This window comes from Trichosurus vulpecula, chromosome 5 (genome assembly GCF_011100635.1).
Source record: "Trichosurus vulpecula isolate mTriVul1 chromosome 5, mTriVul1.pri, whole genome shotgun sequence".
NCBI lineage: Eukaryota > Metazoa > Chordata > Mammalia > Diprotodontia > Phalangeridae > Trichosurus > Trichosurus vulpecula.
The window spans coordinates 126,338,761-126,355,436 of record NC_050577.1 but is presented as its reverse complement, the minus strand read 5'-3'; the positions used below and the strand labels follow the sequence as shown (position 1 = coordinate 126,355,436).

Here is a 16,676-nt window from a genome sequence, read left to right as displayed (position 1 = left end):
CCACAGGACTATTCCATTTCTGCAATTCTGGAGCAGAAGGGACGGGGAATGACTTCTTCCACAGGAACTTCAGAGTAGGAAGGCTGTTACTGCTGAGGAAGTTGGAGGATTGTAGAAGTCCAAATGGCAAGGTAATAAATCATATGGATAATTACTAATGACACTGTAGTCTAGAGAGGACCATGCAGAGTTTTTATAAGTTGCAATGTTACATCAACTTGCAGAACTTAGAGAGAATTTGTTCTTGCAAAGTCAACTGAATTAGTTACGGGATCCAGAGGAAAATTACCCTTTGTCCCTTTTTAAGTAGCTAAAATGGGAAAATCTTCCATATATTTGGCTCTAGAAAAATAAATACCTGCTGCAGTTGGTTCCCCAATGAAGAACACCAAAATAAGGGCTAAAATTTTCCAAAGAAATGGTTTTGGTTGGCTGGATTTTATCCTCCCTCCTCACAACCTCCCATTCCCAATGAGGACCCAGCTTCAGAGTTATTAGATCTAGCATTCTGCACAGAGTCCTTCCCAGAACCAAATTCTCTCCTAAATTCAGTTCATCACTACTACTGTGCTGTAAAAAGTGACAAAAGGGGATGCTTTCAGAAAAACCTGGGAAGATCTGTATGAACTGACGCAGAGTGAAGTGAACAGGCACAGAAGAATAATTTACACAATAACAACATTACAAAGACAAACAACTATGAAAGACTTAAAAACTCTGATCAGATCAATGACCAACCATGATTCCAAAGGATTCAAGATGAAACATGCTACCCAACTGCTAACAGAGAGATGTTGAACTCAGGGTAAAAATTGGGACATATGTTTTTGACATGGCAAAAGTTGGAATTTGTTTTGCTTGACAATGTATATTTGTTGCAGGGGTTTTTTTCTTCTTTTTTCAATGGGGTGGAGCAGGGATAAAGAGACTAGAAGGAAAGGAAGATTTTAGCTGATTAAAAATGTTTAAAAAAATTAGAGAGGGTGCTGTTAAATACAAAGGGGTTGCTAGAAACTGGCAGACAGGGTATTATTATATCAAGAGTCCCTCAATAGGACAATAAAGGCAGCCCATTTTCCATTAGGAGTTTGGAAGGAAGGAAGGAAACAAATACTTATTAAAAGTTTACCCTGTAAGAGGCATTGTGCTAAGCAATAAGGATACAAACACAAACAAAAAAGACAATCCCTTTCCTGAAGGAGCTGACATTTTTAAGGGAAAAGACAACACAAAAAAGGCAGCTAAAAGTGTGTTTTGGGGAGATAATGGCACCCAGCAAGGAGTGGGGGGTGGGGCATGATTTTGAAGTCTGGAAGCCAGGAACAGGGCTGAGAAGAGAATGAAGGCTACCTTGGGATACTCCTGAAAATGGAGGCCCTAGAAGAAACTCACCAATGGGAGAAGAGAATAGTCCTTACAGATGGATATTCCCTGATAAGTAAGTCACAGGGACAGGTTGGATGTTCCAGGGTGAAAAAGTCTCAGGTGCTGAGGGAAGTTCCAGAATGAGACTTCAGCTGAAGCATGGTTTTAAAGTCTAGAAGCAAGGAATTGGGTTGGGAAGGGAAAGAATACCAGCTTGGTCCCCTGCACAAAATGGAAGCCCCAGAAGGAGCTCATCAAAGAGAGAAGAGGGTGAACCTCTTCCTGTTTCAGTACCCTGTCTGGGTCTCAGCCACGATGGCTAATTTATGGAGTATACTGTTGGGTTGCATATTACAAGTTCTTTGAAGTCAAAACTTGTACTGCTACTACCAGTAGTTGGTGGTGACAGGTCCGCTATCTACCAGGTTTTCCCCCTTCTACCCCGATATAGGTTAAGCAAGTATTTCCCTGAAAAGAGATACAATTTGGCCAGGGTCTGGATTGTCCCAGGGAGGTAAGGTTCAAAATGCAACCCCCTAAAGCAGCTTACTGATAGCCTCTCAATGTATCAACATAGCTTCTAGGTCACCCAAAGGCCCATTCACAGTAGTAAGGGCCCTTTAGACTTGGGAGCTGTCCCGATGCCATATGAATCACAACATCCTGATCTACTGACTAGACATTTCCATATGAGAATGAGGGAAGCCACACCTACTCAAGTTTAGTGCAGAAATATCCTTACTGAATATCCTTTCCACTCTATAGCTAAGTAAGCCTTTTTTTAAAAAGACATTGAATGTCCTACAAGTATCTCACTTCCTTTCAGCAACTAACCTAAATTAACAAGGGACTGACCTGAGTCAGGCCTGCCCATTACACGGATTATCTCACACACATACATACACACACACACACATACATATATATATATCTCTTTGGAGTTGCCTGAACCATCCAATGTGGTTAATATTTATCAAAATTGAGTCCTAGGATTGAGGATGCAGAGAAGAAAGATATTTCCTACCTAGTAATGGAAATGAAGGAGGCTGGAGTACTTCACTGTACAAATTCCACTTATATAAAAATATGACTGGTGACAGTGATTGGTACCAGGGTAACTTATTGTAAATTAACAGAAAATAAATAAAGTTGTTATTGCTGATTGCTGCAGCTGTGTCTGTTCTTGTAAATAGGTAGGCCCAGTAAGTACTATGAGGATACTGATGTTGCCAGTTCCTTTTCCTCTATCCCTCTGGCTAGCACTAATCAGGAGCCCCTTGCTTCTACCTAGAGAGAAGTTAAGTATACCTTCTCTAGCCTTCCTTGTGGTAACTTAGGTTCTCTTCATGCTGCTATAGTTTGATGGGAGACACCTGAAAGAGGCACCACTTCCCGAGGGCATTGAAGCCCATCCCTATATTAGCAATATAATACCAAATGGAAGAGAAGGGGCCATAATGGCAGAAGTCCAGGTAACATTAGAGACAAAGAGTAGGAAATCAACTCTAAGGAAATTTGGAATCCAGCCCTAACGGTTGTGTGTTTAGTATTATGCTGCATGAGGAGAACTCAACTGATTCTGGATGTAGTCCATAATAAGCTACTGCTACTCAGACTTTCACGACTTTAAAAGGAAGTTCAAAGGCCCTTGGGACTCTTTAGGTTTTAGAAAACTCAAATTCCCATAAATACCCTACCTGGGGGAAGAGAGAGTGAAATAAGCATTTATTAAGTGCTTCCTACATGTCAGGCATTCTGCTAAATGCTTTACAAATATTATCATTTCACTTGGTCCTCACAATAACTCTGAAAGGGAGATGTTATTATCTCAATGTTGCAGTTGAAGAATTTGAGGCAGAAAGGGGTTAAATGACTTGTCCAGGGTCACATAGCTATTAGGTGTCTGAAGTCCTATTTGAACTCAGGTCTTCCTGACTCCAGGCACAAAATTTTAGCTGCCTCACAGCTGACCCCCTTTTACCAAATCACTTAAGTTACTCTCTTTCAAGCAGGGCCCAGAACAGGCAGTATCTTTAGAACACCTAAAGCAGATTATCCAGGATCCTCTTCACCTGACACTTGGAATCGTATGAGGCCAATATTCTTTCATGTCATTGTTCATTGAGGAAAAGGGTGATTGAGACCTTTGACAGGCACAAAGGAGTGGCCAGACTAAATGTCTATTAGACTTCTGGAACCAAAAATTCCCTGAAGTGGCCATTCACTATATCACTTTTATAAAACAAATGACTGACTGTTCTTGGCCCTAGCTGCTACCAAATAGACACCACAGGTGTATACTATTCTCCTTTGTTCTGAGTTACATGTTATGATTGATGCAAGATAGACAAGGCAAGGAAGTTGTTGCTATTACTAAACAGAAATGGCACATTCAAGATCATGCTCTCCTGAGGTTCCTCAGGTGTTAGCATCCATCATGAAGAGGTTGTGACTTTGTCAGATGCTGAGACCTCCAGTCCTAGCACCAGAATTTTGCCTCCTCCACTTGCCTAACGGGCCCCTACCTACAAAGAATTAGCTCTGAAGGAACAACAATTTTCCACATTCATACATGGCACTAACCACTAAGTATTATGAAGAAATTATATACAGCTGGACCTCAGCAGGCATTAATCAAATTATAAATGACATCCCGAGGGATGGGGTCTTGGCAAGTCCTCCTGGTAAGATGATATGGGAGTTGCATGGCTGGCACGTAAGGGGTGCAGCAGAAATGATTTTTAATTCATATTAATTTCCAGGTCATGCCCATGGATCTGTTTGAGAAAAAACTGAACAATTAAAGACTTTCCACTTTGGAGTTAGGGACAATGGACAGACTTTGCTGATATTTCCCACTAAATACTGTTGTTTACAGGGTATATTAGTGTCCATCAGATGCATCATATGCCTTCTGCTGAACAGAATAATCAGATTGGTGCCCCCAGAAACACAACAGAGATTGGAGACTGGGTCCATCATCAATCTAGATAGACGCTGCAATGCTTTGTTGCAGTCAGTATAGGGCTGTGTGATTTCCTTAACTAAAAACAATACAGTCAATTCTGCTCATCAGTGCTTTTTGTGGGATTCAGAATGTTCATCTTTGTGATTTGTTTAATCCAGAGGGCTGGAGCGAGAGAGATAAAGTGACCTACGTGGAGTCAAGGCTTGTAGGTTTTAGAATTCCCATTTCCCTTCAGGAACGCCTTTCAGACCTCATGTTAACAACTGCTGGTCTTTCAGGGTAAAGACAGAGGCAAAAAGAAGACACAGAGATGAGTAATATTTTGATTGAATTTTACCACGAATTGTATTTTTTTGTTCTTATTGTCAGTAAAGTTGTTTTTAACTCATTTTATGGTCCAGAAGGGTTTCACATTCTAATCTAATTCCTGAATCATTGATTAGAAAAGACGGGGGAAGCAGTAGGGACCATCTTCTAGAGAAGACAAGAAGAGATGGGGTCAAAGTTACATGTAGACAGCTTGGCCTTGGGGAAGAAGAAAGGCCATCTCTTAATCAAAGAATAGGAGAAAAAAGGAAATAGTTATGAGACTGTAACATGAGGAGGAAGGGAAAAAAGAGAGCTTGCAGAAAATGACATCCATTTTCTAGGTAAAATATATGGTGAGGTTCTGAGCTGAGAGTGTAAGAAGAGATTCCATGGGAGGCTTGAGAGAAGATATTTGGAATAGTCATTATAGTAAGTGAGAAAGAAAACTGATTAGGGAAGAATAAAAACTTACAACATAATCTGAGGGGGAGAAAGAAAAACAAGAAGTATGCAAGTGACTGTGACATAAGAAAGACTTAAGAAGCGTACAAAGGGGACACACGGTATCAGGAGAGACCTAGGCTCAAATTGTACTTCAGATACTACTTGCTGTGTGGCCATGGGTCAGAGCATATAATTTCTCTAGGTCTCTGTTTCCTCCTCTATAAACTAGTGATAATATACCAGGATTAATGTACATAATCCAAAGTTGTTGTGTGAATAACATGAAATTATGTATTTAAGTAATTTTCAAACTTTAAAGCCTTAACAACAATAATTAATGGTATTTAAATGAAGGAAAAAAATCCAAAGTAATATTACAAATTTTAGGGAAAAAATCGATTTCAACAGAAATCAGAAGAGCTTTATGGAAAAGACAGCATCTTATTTGTACTTTGAAATAAAAGAATGACAACAACAAATATATAGATAAGGCAAAATTGGAAAGGAATCCATTCCAAATATGGCAACAATTTGGACAAAGTAATGCGGATGAGAGAAGGCTAAAGAAAATGGACAGACAATAGCCCCGTCTGGCTGCAACAGAATATGTGAAGGGGAGTAAAATGAGAAAAGGCTGCATAAGTAGGCTATGGAAAGCCTGTGGAGGCTCAGTAGTTAAATTTTATTCTCTAAGCTACTGGGTAATCTTTAAACGTTAGAAGAGTTACATGATCAGAGAGACTGATTAAGAAGATTACTGGGACAACAACAGTGATGTCAAATATGGACAGGCAAAGGGATAGACTAAAGATCAATTAGGAAGCTCCTACTGCAAAAGAAAAAAGATGAAGACCTAAACTAGGATGGTGAGAGTGGGAGTGGAGAGGAAAACCTAGATGCAAGAAGTATTGACGAGGTAGAAACACTCAGTTGTAGTAGCAGATGGTTGTAGTTCCTGCTGGTGGGGAAGCCAAGTGTGGTGGATTACCTGAGTTTGAGAGTTTTGAGCTGCAATAGGGCTAAAGCTATATATCCTCATTGAGTCTGGCACCAATATGGTGACCCTCTTGTGTGGAAGCCTACCAAGGAGACGTGCAGCCCAGACTGGAAAAACAGAGAGGTTAAAGTTCCTGTGCTGATCAATACTGGGATCAGGCCTGTGATTAGCCACTGACTTTCTAGCCTGGGTGAAATAGGAAGATCTAGTCTCAAAAATCAACTCCACCCTCACCACCAAAAAAAAAATAGAGGTAGAAACAACAGAACTTAGCAGTCGATTAGACTTTTGGAGTGAAGGAAAGGGAAATCAAAAATTATTAGGAGGATAGTGGTGCTATTAACCTGAACTGAGAAGTTAGATACAGGCACATGTTTAGAAAGGAAGCCTAGTTCAACTTCAGACAAGTTGAGTTTGAGGTATAAAGAGGAAATCCAGGTGGAGACAACTAGCAGTTAGCGTTCTGAAGAAAGAATATAGATTGGGAAATCATTTACTTAGAAGTAATGTAGAGCCTTGGGGATAAATGAGATCACCAAGAGAGAAAGCAGAGAAAAGTAAAAGCTTATGACAAAACCTTGGAACACAATCATGTTAAGAGATAGAAAGATGATTAGGAGCCAGCAAGATACAGGGCTGGTCAGAGAAGACCAGCAGGGGGGGAAAGCCATGATGGTGTAATGTCACATGGGCCAAGTGAGAAGTAGAATCAAGAAATAGGTATGAGAGATAAAGAAAAAGAACTGTAAAAATCCATTGGATTCAGCAGACAGAGGACCTTGGGAAAAGCTGTGTTAGTAAAGACACAAGCACAGAAGCCAGAGTTTTGCTGAATGAGTGGGTGCTAAGGAAAATGATTCAGGGAATACAGATTACTCTTTCTAGGAGCAAGTATACTTTTCTCAGGATAGGGAAAAGACCAAGCATGTAAAAGGGTTAGGAAAGCAGTTAAGAAAGAGGGTTTGGGGATGCATTAGAGAGGATGCATGTATTGGCACCCCTTATTGCTGGAAATTATGAGCACTAGTAAAAGTCCCCCTCTCACTGTTTTCTTCTGGTTCAACAGCTACTGAATAGATGAAAAACTTATAAAATATGACAGAATACTATTATGAGAACTCTTATTAGTGTAATGACTAACTAGTATAATGACTAGTGTAATGACCAATCAGACAACCAGGATTCCAGAGGACTAATGAGAAAACATGCTACCCACCTCCCAATAGAGACATGAACGACTCAGAATGAAGAATAAAATTGGAGGGCATGGCCAATGTGGAAATTTGTTTTGATTGACTATACATCTTTGTAATGAGTTTTGCTTTTCTTATGTTCTCAATGTGGGGAGGGGAGGAGGTAAAGGGAAGAGAGAAGGTGAATCTTAGCTGATTGAAACAAATAAAGAATTTTAAATAAAAATAACAGCTCTTGAAGAATACATTAAACCAACCTATTGCCAAACAATTTAACTTAATTTGTTTTTAATAGTTTTAATACAGAACTTCTCAAAGGCACTCTCAAAGTTTTAGATAAATCATATATACTGCTGACTTACCCTTCATGACATGATTATTTATTCCTTCATATAACTTTAGCAGATTAGACAGAATCCATCATCCCTTCTCAGTTTCCCCATAAATTGTTTACTTAACTGTTTGATGCTTTCACTCTTCATTGTAGACTGAAGCTTTGCTGGACAGAAATAAGACATGACCCTATAGTTTCCAGGATCCATCTGGAACCCTTAGAGAAGGCAACTCATTGACAATATACAATTCTTTAGCACAGAGGTCTTTAAATGACAAGTCACACATGATGACCTACCATTCCCCAATTTTGTTCTTGATTTCCTTCAAGACTCTAGTGAGGGGGAGCCACCTAGTTTGCACGGATATAAAACTATCACCCTCAAACTTAATTTCTTCTGAAATAGAGAAGTAAACCCAATCAGAAAACGACTAGGCTGTTTTATAAACACTTGTGAAGTAATGTAAAAATGGTCCAGTAAGGACTCACCAGTCAGAGCTACTCAGCAGGATGTGATCTCCTTAGGCTCCTCATAATTTGGTAGTTTATTTTTTCTAAGGCATTTAACCTTTCAAACTGTTTTGTTTACTTGGTTTTGAGAACACAAAATTAAAGGGAGAAGTACACAAAAAGAATTTTGTTTTGCTCTTATAGAGAGATGATCTGTACATGCCAAAATTACAGCTGATTTTACTTTTAATAGAAGGAAGCAAATGCCAAGCTCACTTAATCGGTCTGAGTTCTCATTAGCACAACTCATTCCACAAAATTAAGTGCTGTGGTCTCATGGTACCCTGTGGAGGGTTAGATGACTTAGTTGAAAAAGCATGAACAATTTTCACTGAGATACTGTTTAAAGTCCAGTTTGAGGTTTTATTTTTATGCATGGATTCCACCCCCCTCCCCAAAGGATAATCTATACTATATCACTAAAAGCAACAAACGACATAGTACATCCATGCTGTATTTGTTCAATAATGTACCAATACCCGACCAGTAGAAAGAATAAATTATCCTAACTCCCTAAGAGGGTAGTCTTTTAGGCTATCAGCAGGGCTGCTAGAAACCTGCAGGCAAGAAAACCATACACACTGTGAGGTTTCAAAATCCCTTACTTGGCTCTGGGGTTTGGTAATAGAATTGGGAAATTCTCACTTGAAAGTTATTAGTTCTACACCAATAGATGTTACCATTTTCCAGCTGCCTTTTTTTTGGTCTATGGTAAGAAGGGAGGATGATAGTCTCAAGCCAACTTAAGTTATGTTAGTTTCTATATGGAAAAAACAGGGAGACCATGCCTACTTTCTAATCACAAGGTAGCCTATGCCCTTTCTTCTAGGAACTAAAAAAAAATGTTGCTTCCTTTTTTATCATATATCCCATCTAGCTAACACTTCAGGTCATGCATGAGCTATACACACCAATGTCAGGGCTCTGGTTTAGTGTGAAGAACATTACTTTTAACCTGAGTTCAAATCTTATTTCTACTATTTATTTTCTATGTCATCTGGGGCAATTCATTTGACTTTTGGGTTCAAGAGCTAAATAGATCAAGTCTATAGATAAATGTCTGCCACTACTTTGCTTCTCCCTTCTCCCTTCTCCCTCCCTCCAAATATTACAACAAAGTTTCATTACCCATGCCACCTAGAGTGAGGATGGATTATTTTTAATGAACTTGAAGTTTACTCTTAAAGAAATTCAAAATTTACCTGAGTTCAGGAAACCTAATTGTCTTAGAATATAGTGTTAAGCAGTCCATTCCTTCAGAAATTAAAAAAATTATTTTATTCCTCTAACCTAACCTGGCACATTGCATCACTCATACATTTATGTTCAATTTTATATCACAGTTATAGTATTCCATGATGGCAGGGATGAGGTGTTACTAGAAAGAGCGTTGGACTGATATTTGGAAGAGGGGTTCAAATCATGCTTGTGTGACTCTCAATAAGTCACTTAACCTTCTGGGCCTCAGTACTTCTCTGTGAATTGAGGTAGTTGGACCAGATGGCCTCTAAGGTTCATTCCGGCTCTGATTCTATAAATCTCTAAGTCTAATTTCTACTTCTTTTTCCCTCAGCACCTAGCATATATCTTTGTACAGAGTATTCATTTAATAAAGGTTTGCTGGAAATTAACACCCTCTTCCCCCAAATATTCATACCCATATCCTCTCTCTCTCCCACACATTCCCCCAGCTGCAAAATTTTATTCTAATACTTAACTTTCTATATTCAGATGGGAGAACTATAACAAAGAGGCCATAAACCAATTACCCTCAATCCTTTTCTCTTATTTTTCTCCCCTCCCCCCCCAACTCTTTTCCCACTTAATATCATTTTTTCTTAGAAATTTGCTTTCCTCAACCTTTACCTACTTTTTCACTATATTATTTATGTGGCATTTCTTTGTGAAGTATATCAATGAGAATTGCCAAGGGAAAGTGGCGAACATGTTAGAAGAAAAACTAAGGCAAGGCAAAATTTATTGTAGCTACAGTGGTAATAAATAAGGAAACACTACAAAGGACCTGGGTTTGCAACTTATCTTTTAACGATAAGTAAAGGCACCCTCTTATGATTCCAGTGCATCACATGGGAAAATGGAAGTATATATTCAAAGAACTTTTTTAAAATGTCCCCTTGAGGTCAGAGTTTTATTATTTCATCAAATAATAAACACCTTAAGTACAGTGACCAATGATCTCATGAAATGCAGACTTTTGAGCAACCAAAATCATTATTATATTAAGTCACAGTACAGAACAACTTTAATGATGCTAATTTACAGCTTTTAAATTGCAAGCACTCTTCTAGATGAGTGCCTCCAGAAAAAGTCACTTATTTTGGTTCACTTACATCTAGATACACTAGCCAATTTCATGCTAATACCAGAAGACCTTAGCAATCCAATCCTCTCATTTTACAGATGAGGAAAACTGAGGTCCAAAACCATTAATAAGAAGAATGTTTTAGTCCATGATCAATCTTTCTTTACATTACTTTTCACAAGTCTTGACATTCACTTACTGTCCTTCACTTTGGAATAGTAAAGTTTTGCTTAGAAAGCTGCAAAAAAGACTCTTACTTTATAAAGGATTCTTCTATAGCACACTGAATCAAGAGACTTAGTTTCTAGTCTTAATTCGTCCACAAGCTACCTTTGTAATCTTGGGTGAGCCCAAGATATTTCATTGAGTGTCATAATCTTCCCTTCCAAAATGAGGGGTTTACAATAGAGGATCTCCATGCTCCTTTCTGGATTTAAAATTATCTTCTATAATCCTACCAATTGTGGGAGAATATCCAATTTTATGTGTTTTTAATGGTAAACAATTTAACCTACTACCCACTTATGGTGCATATTTGACTATTCTAAGGTAGTACCTACAAAATACAATCTAGGATGATAATTTGGCATTTATACCATGAATTTGTGTCTAACCAAAACTTCACCATTTTGAAGTAGATCATTTTGGCCTAAATTTGTAAATCATATTATTCTGAATGTTGAGACATACTGCCCAGATGCTAGGGCACATAGATATACATAAGCACATACAGAGACACAAAAAGGAAACAACTTCTTTTAAACCGCATGCAAATAACCAATTCCAGTCTCCAATTATTATAGGTCTTTCTCAGCCCTAAGACACGTAAAAGTTGATTTGACAGTTCTGATGACAACTTTTCTAACAAAAATATCCTAACATTCAAAGGCATAGATTCACCTGTTCAGAGTGTTTTTTCAATTTTAGCTTCATCTCTCTGATGATGAGTGAGGCACCAACATACCACCAACTTGAATCATGGATGCATTTGTATTCCAATGCAAACAATTTCTGATGAAACAGTCTAGTTAAACAATAGGAGCCAGATACATCCACACTATTTGAACAACAAAGGATAAGTTGTTTTAGAAACTAAATTAGACAAGTATTCAAAGTATCGTAAGTAATTCCACCAATAAATATACCTCAACTCTTGGAAATATGACTTGAAAATGAACCCTCTAAATAGCTCTAATATTGCCTAATCGATCTTAAACACTTCAAGGTCCTAAAATAAACTAAATATTACATGATGATGACTCTATGGGCAAGGGGCTCTTCATAAGAAAAGAAGCTTCCTCTCTAAACTCCATCATATATGTCAAAATTACTTACACTTTGATTCAGAATGATTACTGAAGCGATTTTTTTTACCTACATAGTTCATTTAGCTGAACTGAATGTTTTCATCTGGAATGATGTTAAAAAAATGGATTTTGTATAATGGAATAGATTTAGTAGTGAAGTAAACTAACCAAAATTCATTTGGGATGCTTAAAATTGATCCACCTCAAAAAGGGCTACTTCAATGTTTCAAGTTTTCTACACAGAGATCTAGAAGATCGAACACTTAAAATATCCAATTTTCTAGCACTTTGAGAGCAAAGTCATCAGTTTTCACCTTTGTAAAATGAGGAGATTGGACTATGATCTCTATGGTCCATTCCAGTTTCTGACTTTATGAAACATCATGGAGGTTAAATATAATAGAAGAGGATGAAATTAATAAGTAGCTCCAGAAAAATAATCTGTGTAGTCCTGCTTCTGGACAGGGAATGAACTACAATATTGCCGAGCTGGGATTTATTTCTGACAGACTGACAAAACTGGATATGATGTGAAAAATCTGGTCTATAAAAAGATTTGTTTGTCAGAATTATTTCAAAAGAATTCCAATCACAGTTTAACTGGAAGCTATTTTAAAATCCACAAAAATCACATGCATAAAAGTTAAGGAGGAAAGGGGGAAATAGCTTTGATCTGATGCATTACAGAAAATCTCCGAGGGCCTCAGTATTTTCATTCCTAAAATAAAAAGGTTGATATCAAGGGTGTCTTCCATGCCTGACTAGGAAAGTTATTTCTAGATATTTAAATTTATATTATTTTAAAATAGAGACAGTTTGAATCATCATATGTAACTTCAGGATAACATTAAGACTCCAATTGGACTTTATTTCAAAAGGAAGGCTCACTAGGTTGACCTCCCTAGAGCATTAGCCATAACATTAAATACTGACCCCTTGAAATAGTTATCAATAAATGAAATGCTACTCTCTCCCTCCTCCCACCCCTGCCCCATCCTCATTCTCACTGCTTATAACTTTCTAAATTTTAACCTTAGGTCTATCTCTAGTCAAAAAGTACTTTTGTAGAAGGATCCTGGCTCTATATATTCAGAGGCAGACATCACCCCCCAGTGTTTGGATGAGACTCCCTACGCCGGTTAGGAAGCGTTAGTAGAAACTTGTCATTTTCACTTTGCTTCTGCTCACCCAGGAGAATTTCTACTCTTCCTCCCCCATTACACACCTACTCAGGCTATATCTTTTAGAAAACACCAACTGCCCTTAAGGTCAAAACCCCTGCCTGGCTAGGACACCAGAAGACCAGCAGTTACGATCACCGCTAGAGTTGAGTTGCTGGGAGTTTGAGTCTGACTCCGCCGTGGCTGTAGGGGCCGGGATGCAAACACAACAATATGATGTGATCCAGTCTCTGCGTTTTGTGAATGGCTAGCTCTGACAGCCTCTGCCTGCCATAAGGGATCAACTGCTGTTGCCTCTGCCACCAGACCAGTAAAAGGGATCACTTTTCTGGAACGACTTTGGTGTTTTAAGGGAGAATCAAAACAAAACCCCCTTATGTTTTAATACGTTTTCATAAAACACCTCTACCCAACGGGCAGGCACGCACACTTACGCGCATAAACACACACACGCCCCAGACCCCTCTCCAGAGTAAACATCGGAGAGCGGAGAAGGCAAGGCACACAGCGCCTGTTGCAACTCACCTTCTGCTGCCTCCTGGCCATGTCGGTGGGCTGCTTGGCGTTGAACGGGTACGCGATGCACCTCACTACAAAGACATAGAGCTGCAGGCGGATGCGCTTCTCGTTTTCCTCCTGTTGCTGCCGCTCCAGCTCCTCTCGCCCCTCGCTCAGCACCGAGGGGCTCGGGCTGACAGGTCTGGTGGTGCTGCCGCAGCCCGGGCGCCCCGGAGGGTCCCGCCGCCCTTCCCGGAGAGGAGCCGCGGGCAGGGTTCGCTGGGAGCCACCGGCCGCCACCAGCACATCGCGTCTCTCCTCTTCCACCCCTTCGTCAGACTCCTCTTCGCTGGAAGACGGGTCCAGCATGATGTCCGGGTGCCGTCCTCACCCCGCAAGCTCCTGAGCCCTCGGGTCCGGGAAAGGAAAGCTGTGCTGGCTGGAGAACGAAAGGGAAACCGGCCACAGCTTTCCGGACACGTCGAGTTTAGGCACCAGACTGTTTCCTACCACCAGGGCGAAAGGGGCGGGCATGAGTTGGGCGGGAGGTGGGGGGGGCGGGAAGGAGAAGGGGAGGAAAAAATTGTGAGCCACCAGAGCGAGAGGGAATGACTAGGCGGGGTTTGCGAAGGGGGAAGTCGAGCCTGGTTGCCTTGGGAATTGTTCCTGCAGAGGTCCTTAGTCCCCCCAACCTAGTTGATAAGCGGCCCAGGAAGCCAGCCCTGGTCGCAGGTGGGGAACCTGTAGCGCCTACAACAAGCAACACGTGGAATGGAATGTTAAGGAGCGCGGAGCTAGAAGGGGAGCAGAGGGGTCCAGGGAAGAAGAATGCGCGCGCGCCGCATGCCCAAGTGCGCGCCGTTTGTAACCTTGATTAACTGGCTAGTTTAGTTTAGGGAAAATCAGTGAGCTGTGACCTGGAGCTATGCTCGCGGCTCAAGCTGGAGGACACTCTGGGCCTGACAATCCTCCTTTCTTTCGCAGTTCACCTAGAGTCCCGGGTGCAGAGCTGGCCCAGGTGCAGGTACTGAACTACGGAGGCACTACAGCCGGACGCTCCCCACCCCCACCCCCGCAGGTGTCCAGTTGTGGTAGCCCTAAGTGGCGCCTCTCACCTGCACCTGCTCCAGCTGTCCCTCTTCCTCCTTACCCCTGGCGGAAGTCTGGACTGACCCGGTATTCGAGTTTGTCTTTGGACGAGAATAGAGCAGGCTCTTTTCCGTTGCTTATTGACATTTTAGACTTTTAAAAGTCCGTCTCCTGTTAAAAACTTATCCAGAGGCCCAGGCCACTGTAAGCACAGTACTAGCAGCGTCAGAAAGATACCCCCCCCCAACTCCTCCCACACACACTTTTTTAAACTTATTTTCTACCTCCTAAAGACTGCCAAGACGTGTTTTTAATTTGCAAAGTGGAACTCTAATTTAGCTCGGACATGTCGGGATTACTTGAGGAACGGAAGTGAGAGTATTAGAAACAAGGAGTAATGTGCTGAGCAAAGTGAGACCTCAAGCGAGAAGATAGGATGCCGCCTTGGCTTCATACTGTCACTCGGGCACAGTTTGACTTAGGTAAGATAAAAGATGTTAATGATCTCTGTGGAACTTTCACACTCTGTAAATCTTGTGACCTATTCTATGATGTTCTTTCACTTAGGGCCTCAGTTTCCTCATCTGTAAAACGGGGTAGGGGTGGTAGTTGCCCCAGACAAAAGCAAATTAAGATCTTAGAGGACTTTAGATATTATGAGACCACCCCTCACACACCCACCCTGTTTTACAGATGAAGAAACTGAAGCTCAAAAAAGTGAGGTCAGTCAGTAGGTGATGCCAAATTTGGACACACACTTCCCTACTCCAAGTCTGGTGCTCCATGTATTCACTATACTTTGCTTCCTTTTAGATGAGCCTAAATCGCCTGCTCTTATGACTCCAAACAGAGTTAGACTCTTAACTGCTAGCCTAGGACTGATGTTGGTGGTGCTTTTCTCACTGATTTTCCTCCTCCTTAGTTGAATTGTTTCTAAGATGCAACCAAAGCCTACCCTGCCAAGCTTTTCCACTCCAGTATTAAAGTATGTAGTATTGGAGTTTTCTCTAGTGGTTCTATGATCCAGTTCCTTAGCACCAATGTAAAGGGAAGGAAAGCAAAATACTGAATTTATAATCCCCCTGAACTGCAACATAGTATGGAGGTGAGGCTGAGAGGAGGTGAAATTAAGAAAAGATTATATTACTAGAAGAGATGTGATTTTCTCCTGTCTTCCAATAAGCAGCTTCTACTTTTCCAGGCTTCTCCTACCCTTCAGGTAGATATTGCAGATCTTTAGTTCACTTGTAGACCAACTAACATTATCCTGGGTGACATGACTTTACAAGATGCTTGCTTGCATCTTGTCATCTGCGTGAAGGATAGAGAAAGACAGAAAGAGACAATTACTTGGGGCATGAGTATAGAGATTTTCTTATCCAACTTTCTTTGATACTCCTCCCTTTCCCTGATTTGCTACAGTCTTTCACATGTTCATTCTCTTGACTCATATAAAATATAATCTTTTCTATGTCCTCTCACTACATCCTTAAAAACCAGGTATCTAAACCTACTTAAGATTCCCAGCAATGATAGATCACAGATTATTTGCAAAGGTGAAGAGTACTATCTGGAGACACTAGTGTGTGTTGAAAAAGAATTTAGGATATTCAGTTTTCCATCTATTAATTTTCAACACAATCTACTTCATTTGTACCTTTGATGACCTACAAATCCTAAAAAATGACCTAACTACGGTATGTTTGTTTGTATTCGGGTGAGGGGTATATGTTTTGAATAGGTTAATAGTAGCAGAAATTCATAACAAATCCTTGTATAATTAATATTTCTTGTGCTGAGTTAGTAGTCATAACTTTAAGTGTATAACTTCTAGAGGATTATGGGTTAATTTTTAAGTTCCAAATTCATTGCCATTGCCCACCAAAAGTCCATTTTTCGTTATGGTCAATATATTGAAATACTGGCCAATTCTGGATTTCTCACCGCCCCCCCCCCCAAAAGTTGTCAGATCCATGATTTTTCAAGAGTATTTAAGTATATTTAAGCTTTGGTGATTCTTTTTAAAATAAATAATGAAATTTGCAGTCACATCAACTTATTTTTTCTCTTAAAAACTGAGAATTTGGGGTTACTCATTCAAAAGATACAGCTAAAAGTAAAAATCAGACTACTGGGAAAATCATTTTTGGGAAATTTA

The 16,676-nt window shown here is 40.1% G+C and overlaps 1 protein-coding gene across 6 annotated transcripts in view; it reads right to left on the bottom strand.

Annotated features, from left to right (window-relative positions):
• Positions 1-13,943, bottom strand: part of CADPS2 (calcium dependent secretion activator 2) — a 730,659-nt gene extending 716,716 nt beyond the window's left edge. For all 6 annotated transcript variants that reach the window (XM_036759293.1, XM_036759295.1, XM_036759294.1 and 3 more), the window contains exon 1: positions 13,457-13,943. In XM_036759293.1, coding sequence (XP_036615188.1) covers positions 13,457-13,798 — 342 coding nt within the window. In that variant the 5' untranslated portion in view covers positions 13,799-13,943. The remainder of the gene's footprint in view (positions 1-13,456) is intronic.
• Between the last annotated feature and the right edge of the window lie 2,733 nt (positions 13,944-16,676).